This window comes from Buceros rhinoceros, unplaced genomic scaffold (genome assembly GCF_000710305.1).
Source record: "Buceros rhinoceros silvestris isolate BGI_N320 unplaced genomic scaffold, ASM71030v1 scaffold17083, whole genome shotgun sequence".
Classification (NCBI taxonomy): Eukaryota; Metazoa; Chordata; class Aves; order Bucerotiformes; family Bucerotidae; genus Buceros; species Buceros rhinoceros.
In genome coordinates this window covers 1-8,103 of record NW_010404364.1, presented here as the reverse complement: position 1 = coordinate 8,103, position 8,103 = coordinate 1, and the positions used below count along the sequence as shown (strand labels likewise).

Genomic DNA, 8,103 nt, shown 5'->3' with positions numbered 1-8,103 from the left:
CTGCTGTGGATCTAGCTATAGGGGTCTATTTACTGGCCAGTAATGGGACCCCAATCGCGGAAAGACATACTGCGTATCATTACATGTTGGGAATAGTCCTGTTGACTTAAGGATTTGCCCTTCATAAAGTTAAGCCTGAGCTTTTGTTTCTGCAGGATCAGGGCCCAGATTTATCTCATGTAGTGCACGCTGTCAAGTGTGAATGCGTTGGTTTTATTTTCCTGTGAGGCTGTGTTCAGGGTTTCATCCAATGCACAGCACTTAGTTGTAGTCCTCTGTTACTGATCTCTTGTTGCATTTTTGATTATGCGTCTGTAGTGAGCGGTGTTGTAAGTTTTTTGGAGAGGAATCCCAGGAGAAATATGGTACTTCCAAATCCTTTGGGACATTGTTGCCTGTAGGTAGCTTCCCCCCACCACCACTCCCCCAGCAGGCAATACACTAAACTATCTGTATTTTAGCCTCAAGAATTTAAGCAAAGAATACATTTTTGTGGTGTTAACATGGTTTGATAGCTCCTTACCTTTCTAACTAGGCTTTACTCTTGCATTTTCCATTTCCTTGCCCCTTATTCCCACCTCTTCAGGACTCTTGCTGCTGCACCCTCATGGTCCTCCCAGTATATCATTGCTCTTCAGACCATCTACATAAGCCTGATGAAGTGGGTCAGGCTGTGCACCGTGCCATTCCATCTCATTAGTTTTTTATGCTGTACTCTGATCTGGTTAGTAAGCTGAGCTGTAGTTTACTCACAAAACTTGCATTTTAAGTACAATTTCTTCTGTGCTAGATACATCCAGAAGTGTATGATATATCTGAAGATGGGAAGGAATACAGGCTGGCAATAGAAAGTAGCATTCCTATTCCTTGTCCTGAGTTTAGCCAGCTTGAAAGTGACTGCAAAGTCTCCTTAACATTAAATACCATTGATGAAGGTAACTATTATCCTGATTTTTGTTCCATTTTTTATGTTTAATGTGATCTTCTTTGGAGAAACAGTTGCATTATAAAATACTTTCTAAATGTTAAAACAAAATATTCACAAGCTGTATATACTGCTGCTGAAAGTATGGAAGAATGTGTCCATAATCTGTTACTTGTTGAAGTTAGTAGGTGTTTTTGACAGCTATGAATATCAGAGCCATATTCTTTAATTTGAATAGACAGAATACCGTTATACTTCAAAGTTTATAATCTAGTTCATTTGGTTGACCTGTTGTGTTCCAAGTATTGTATATGCAATTGTGAAGTCCTCATTTTTTGCTACTATTACTGTTTTCTGTAGTACTTTCTCAAGCTCAAGTCCTGTGAACCCCAGGAGGAGCCTTACCTATGCAGACAACCATTTTTATGTCACATTAGCAAGCCTATCGTGGTTTTGATCTGTCTGTCAAACTGGAAAATTCAAAACCATTTTATTTGGTGTGTATATGAAGAGAGGAGTTTTTCATGGCCACCACCCCCCACGCCCCCCAAAATGCACAATTATTTCTGTTTATGAAAACGTTTTGAAAGATACTAGCATCTTTTTAACAGTCGTATACAAAATGTGACTTATTTAGAGGAAAAATCACTAATAGTATGTTTTCATTAAAACAGGTAAAGAGCAGTTAGGTTTAAACTTGGCTCTTTCTTCTTGTCATGTGGATCTTCTCAAGAAACCCTGCAATAATGGAATCTGTAGTCAAGCTGTAATTTATTTCACTGCTGTGACAGACTTTATTCAGGATGGAGACAGAATTACCAGAATTGCGGTCGAACCTATATCCAGTGAGAAATTCCTGTGGAATGGCTATGTTCCTGAAAGCACACAGGTTGAAAATCTTCTTGTTAAGCTCTGTAAACTGGCCAGAAATGTACCTGATGTCAACGAAGCTTCTATTTCAGTTGTGACTTGCTGACGCACACCAAGATTTCTGAGTGGCCAACATTCCATTGCTTTATTTTCATTGAAATGCTGCGTTTTAATTGGAATTATTTTTTTAACATTTTAATATTAGTATAAATACTCTAATTAAAGGTATATTACAATATATTTATTAGAATGTAAGCTAGTATCGTAAGATAATGTGCCTGAGTCTATTTATTTCCTAATCTGACATGGCTTACTATGTGCTTCTTTATTTTGAAGATTACTGTAAAGGATCTACCCACTGCCTACTGCTACTCATTTACTGACCCTCATATAATTACATTTGATGGAAGGTAATCACTGGATTTCTGCCCTTAGTTTAAGTGTGTGGGGTTTTTTGTGGGTGTCATTTTTATTGATTTATTTATTTAAAATCTGTGGGGGTGATACAAGTTAGCTGTAGTTTTCCACGACTGCACTCTGTATTTTCACTCTTTCTTGGACAATAAGGATAAATGTGATTTAGTTAGTAAAAGCTTGCCAGTCTGATAATGTTTGTAATATTTGTATTTCTAAATGCATGCTTTGGGGCAAAAGGGTTAAGGAAATGGACTATTTTCCTTGTTAGAGGAGTATGCGAAGAGAGGAGTGGTTGCTGTTCTATGAAAGATAGAAATGTTATTAAATATGAACAATGATAAAATGATTGATTAGGCAAAACTGTTTTAATACAAAGATGTTTCCAATCTACAGCAGTTTCCCTGTTTCTGGGTGCCAGTATCTGAATCCTTGTAAGGATCGGAAGCTCTCTGCTCCCTCTGTAATATTGTGCTGAGTTCAGTGATGGCGTTGAAAGCAACTTAATCACTGCTGTCACTTGCACATCTCTGACCCTCTTTCTAAAGTGAAGCTTGGCCACAGCCTGCATGGTTTTGGTATGCTTCTGTCTTTCAAAGTGTTTCCAGTTCATGGAAGTTGACAAAACAAACACAGGTTTCACACCTGGGAGTTTCATATTCTCTGCTCAGCAGAAGCACATTTCTTCAAGTGGCAGGGTGAGAAGAAGAGATTATGTTGCACCCAAATAAGGATGTTCAGCCCACGATCCCTCTCTTCACTTCTTTGTGAACTCGGTAACAGAAGGGAAAAATCAAGTTGTAATTGCGTCACCGATAGCACTGTGACTATTAAAAAGCATAATAATGTTGCTGGAGTTACCTTGATCTTGCAGTTCCTTCTTCAGTGGAAATTATAAAGATGGCTTCACTGGACGCTTTCTTAAGCAGTGATTTACTGTGATATGGACTGGCTGGAAGCATGGTGCTGTGAGAAAAGAAATTTCTTTTAAGGATGAAGTCTGTTGCTACTTTATTTTACAAAATGAGGAAACAAATAGAAAAGGAACTGCATGGGTAATCCTGTGCAGTCCCAGTGGGGTAGCCATCTGCAGTTTTTCTGCTGGCCCATTATACACAAAGAAAATCATCATTCTGCAATTAACTGTCAAATGCCATTTATAGCCAAGAGGCTGTTAAACTTAGAGTTTTTTCTTTCTTTTTTTTTTTTACCCCTTCTCACTGCTGAATCATTAAATTGGCTATTTTAACCTTGCTTCAGGGAACAGATGGCTGACCTTAAGGGGAAAAAAAAAAAAGGAAGTCGCTATTTATGGTTTTCATTTTAAATAATTTTCAAATCTTTGGGAATAAGCACTCCCCATCCCCATTTTAATAAAGCAGACCTTTTTAAAGGTGTGTAGCTTCCTAACTCATTTTGTCAAAGGTACTTAGGCAGTTTTCAGCAGCTGCCCCCACATGCATACTGTTATGCATCTTACTTCTCTTGCTGTGTAGGCGTACTGCTGTAGAAACACAAGGGTTGAGAAGTACCCCGCAGTTTCTTGTCATAAGCACTGTTAAAAAAAATAAAGTCAAAGAGTGGCAGAGGCTTTGTGGTTATGTTTCCATTCACAACCATTGTCTACATATACTCCACTCATGATCTTCTTTTATTCCTCATTTTCTGCTGTAGAACAGATTTAATTCCTTTGATTTAAAGCTACACAGACAAAGATATGATGGTGTTCGTTCAGAACAAAGTTGCGTTTTGGTTTGTGGTTGTAGTGTTTGTTTTTTCTGATGCAGGAACAGTATCAAAGTTCACCAAATACTAGAAATCTGTTGCTGAAATGATGATTCGGTTATTTTATAACCAAAGTGATATCACCTGCTATTCTTTTGATTCCAGAGTCTATGACAATTTTAGAACAGGAACATTTGTTCTGTATAAGAGTACGTCTCGAGATTTTGAAGTTCATGTTCGCCAGTGGGACTGTGGGAGTCTTCATTACCCAGCATCGTGTAACTGTGGCTTTGTTGCCAAGGAAGGAAGTGATATAATTGCATTTGACATGTGCAGTGGTCAGCTACATGAGTCACAGCCACACTTATCTGTAATAAATAGAGACACAACAGGAAGCAATGTCAGAATCACTGAATCCTACCTAGGAAGAAAAGTAACAGTAAGTAGTAAATTATTGCTTGTGGATGTAATGGTTATCTCAGCAATTATTTTTACCAATTCGCACCAGTTTTAGTACTAAAACATGTTTTATTTTCTGCAATTAATCAGTAGCTTAATGTTTATTTTACAGTCATAGTCCTTTGGCCAGTGTTTTGCTTGTAAGAGAATAATGTTGTTCTCAAAAACAAGGGTGTGTTAACATATACCTTTGTGGAACCATGTTGTCAATCACAGTATACAACCCTTGTGTGAAAGGTGCAGTGTCAGATTCAATATGCACTTACTTAGCAGCCTTGATGTTCCAAAAAAGATCTCTCTGTGCTCTGTTTCACTCATGCCAGTGACATAGCAAGGCTGTGCATGCAGATGATTATTAAGTATGCCAGATGACATCCGCAGAATTAGAAGTGTAGATTCTTTCTCTAGAGAAGGTGGCCCTCAGATAAAAACATTCACATTTGCTTTTATAAATTCCTGTAGCTTTTCTTTTGTAGATAGAATTGATGTAGGACTCCTGAACTTCAAATAAAGCAGAGTGTAAAAACAAAGCCCTCAGTTCCTCTTTGATCACTCTCTTGGTCTGGAAGGCAAGCAACAAAAACAGATACGCATTTTCTGTTTGGGTTTGGCTATTGATATAGGACTATTTTAAATATTTAGCTTTTTTCTCATCTGAAGACCTTAGATATGAAATATTAAGATATGAAACATTAGACAATAGAGAAATTAAAACAATACTGAGGAACCAGAAAAATTAGATTTGTACAGCAAGTTAATAAGAGACAGCATTAAAACTTGCAGTGGATTTTTTCTTGATACTTCTAGTATTTCTTTCAAGAATGTAAAAATTAAAATGCCTAAAATTAAATAGTAAACATATGAGACTATTCTGAGCTCTCTAGAACATTTAGGATCAGCTTTGCAAATGGAAAGTGACTGTATAGTAAGCTACTAACACAGGGATTCACGTAGCTGACAAGAAGCTGAGAAGGGTGCTGCCAAAGAGTCTATTAGTACTACCAGAATCATCCCACTAGCATGTGAAGAATGACCAGCCCAATGATCTTTGATTCTCTGTGGTTCTGCAGTCACCTTCCACAGTTATACCTGGTAATGATGGATGAAGTTTATGGACCTATAGTTCACCGTCTGACTGCTAAAGTGGAGATGTGTAGGGGTTTTATTTACAGGGCTTCACAAGAGGCAGAAATAATGACATCCATCTGATCCAGAATAGTTAGAGCAAGAATTTAATGGAATTGCCTGGACTTTTCCTATTTTTCCTTGCCAGTAAGCATAGCTAGTTTTATTACATAAAATAAAAACCATGCTTCTTATGACGATATCATCAATCTCTTTTTAGGTTTTGTTTTCTTCTGGAGCTTTCATTCGTGCTGATGTGAGTGAATGGGGAATGAGCATAACACTTAGGGCACCCAGTTCAGATTACAGACATACAATGGGACTTTGTGGCACCTTTGATGGAATCGAAGAGAATGACTTTCACACTGCAAGTGGGGTGGAAATCCCGAACCATGCTAGTGTTCCTTTTTCTTTTATTAAGGAGTGGAGGTAACAAAATACTTCTGTTTCAAATGAATATCATTATTTTTGGTTCAACCTTTCCTTCACACTCTTAAAAACTGTCAAAATAATAATAATAAAAAAATCTTCCTAAGTTTTTTTAGGTTAATGTTAGAATGCCAATTTGAGAAAGAATTCAAACTGAAGTGCCAAATTTGTATTTAAGTAGTACGATGTAAGATTAGTTTGAGTAGGTTTTGAACAAAGTCTCAAGGTATATAAAACATAGCCACTTTTCTCAGTTCTCCTATTGTAAGTTGTTTTCACAGGTTTGTGGTTTAACTGGTCTTTAAATACAGCTCTATGCAGCAGATTCTATGCTGTAGAAGTACGAAACCACGAAAAGCAAAAGAAACTTTAATGCATTACTAAAACAATTAAAATAGTTCAGATACAGTTTCATTTTTTTCTTTCTTCTCTAGAATTCCACCAGGAGATAGCTTGTTTGACAAGACACCTGCTTCTTTAACATCTTCTAGAAAAATAGTCTTCTGTGACTGTGCTCTTGGAGATGCTGGATTACATCGATCAGTGAATAAACTAGAGACAGTTTCTCAGTCAGAACTTCTTTTGTCTTGTAAAGAAAGCGAAAATGATAGATTTATTTCTTTGATACCAGGACTGGATGTCACTGCTGAGTATCTTGGTCCTGTTCATCTTGTCAGAGGCTTAAAGAAACGTTCATCTACACATGAAATGGTTTCATCTACACTTCTGCAGAGAGAGGATAATCAAACCAAACTTCACAAAACGTCGGTAGTAAACACACATGTCTCTGCAGCCTCAGTGGGAGCTTCAAGCTCAGGCATTAGAAGAATTTCTCACCGTTACAGTCGCCATCTTCACAAAAGGCAATCTGTTACAAGTAGAAGGAAGCGCCAGAATTACTATGAATACCATCCGGTATTTCTATTCCAAAGTCTTAGCCAAACAGACTTAGAGGGATATAGTTATTTTTTCCCAGAGGACCACGTCACTGACACAGACCAAAAGCTTCTTCCTTCTTGGCCCACACCTTCTGGCCTCACTGAATCTAGTGCTTTGTTACTATGCCAGCAGGCAATAGCTAATTCCAGTATAGGAAGATCTTGTGGTGACCTTCTCGGCCGGCGAATAGAGGATGCGACAAATATGTGTGTTAAAGATTTGCTGCTGAAAGATGACCTCAGTTGGGCAGAAGCTTCCTTAGCTCTTCTAGAGAATGAATGTGAGAAAAAAGTTTTAGAAGAAATAAATTACAACCGACAAGAACTTGGAGGGTTAGTTGAGAGCCTACTTACTGCATTAAAGTGTCCCAGTCTCTGCAGTGGTAATGGGGAATGTACAGAATGGGGCTGTGCATGTTTTCAAGGCTACAGCTCGTATGACTGCAGCTTACTGTCTGGTAAGTGAGGTGGGGGAGAGGTTTACTTAATATTCTCAGTGTTTGTGCAACATTACATTTACTTTGCTGCCTTTCTCTCCTGCTTTTATGTGTGGTCAGGGCTTCCCCATGGTGGCTCTGTTTGTATCCAGAAATTTAGTTTCACTTTAATAAAGCCATAATTGTTTTCTATTCAACCTTACTCTTTTTGAAAGGCAGTACATGGGCTTAGTTTCTGGTATATCAGATTTAAAAAAAATTGCCACTTGAGTTTGCAATCCAGAGTATTGACCCAAAAGGTTAGCAATTTTTCTACACGCTGTCGTCTTCAGGTAAGATCTGCCACGTCCATCCATTCCCTAATTTTATATAGTCTGTGTGATCCTGTTTATTAACTGCAGTGGGATGTTTTTATCTTCAGTGATGTTACATCTCTGTAAGCTAATTGCTAGATGTGGTGGGAGCAGAATTGGTGGTGAAGCTACAGAGGTACAGCAAATAAAGCTGAGCAGGGATTTGGGGTGTTTTTTCAGTAAGACAGACATTCACTAAAAATTCAGTTAAGCAGGTAAACTGCAAGAAAATGGAAAGTACAACAAAAGTCAAAAACCTTTAAACCCAAAACCTGGTAATATTCTGGTTTGCAGCTGTGTTTTTGTTTTAGTGACCTATCTAAAAGCAAATAAAGAAGCAGGTAAGAGAATAAAAAAAATATATCTTTTAATTACTCTTGAAATCAAACAAGCTAGTTTTGTGTCGCGGTTTGAGAAGGGGGGCATTT

General features: G+C 37.7%; 1 protein-coding gene across 1 annotated transcript in view; it reads left to right on the top strand.

Annotated features, from left to right (window-relative positions):
* VWDE (von Willebrand factor D and EGF domains) overlaps positions 1-7,343 on the top strand; it is a gene marked incomplete at its 3' end in the record, with an annotated part of 15,850 nt that extends 8,507 nt beyond the window's left edge. Inside the window, exons 5-10 of the mRNA XM_010133377.1 lie at positions 791-935; positions 1,600-1,814; positions 2,132-2,205; positions 4,100-4,373; positions 5,739-5,947; positions 6,382-7,343. Coding sequence (XP_010131679.1) covers positions 791-935; positions 1,600-1,814; positions 2,132-2,205; positions 4,100-4,373; positions 5,739-5,947; positions 6,382-7,343 — 1,879 coding nt within the window. The remainder of the gene's footprint in view (positions 1-790; positions 936-1,599; positions 1,815-2,131; positions 2,206-4,099; positions 4,374-5,738; positions 5,948-6,381) is intronic.
* Positions 7,344-8,103: the final 760 nt, after the last annotated feature.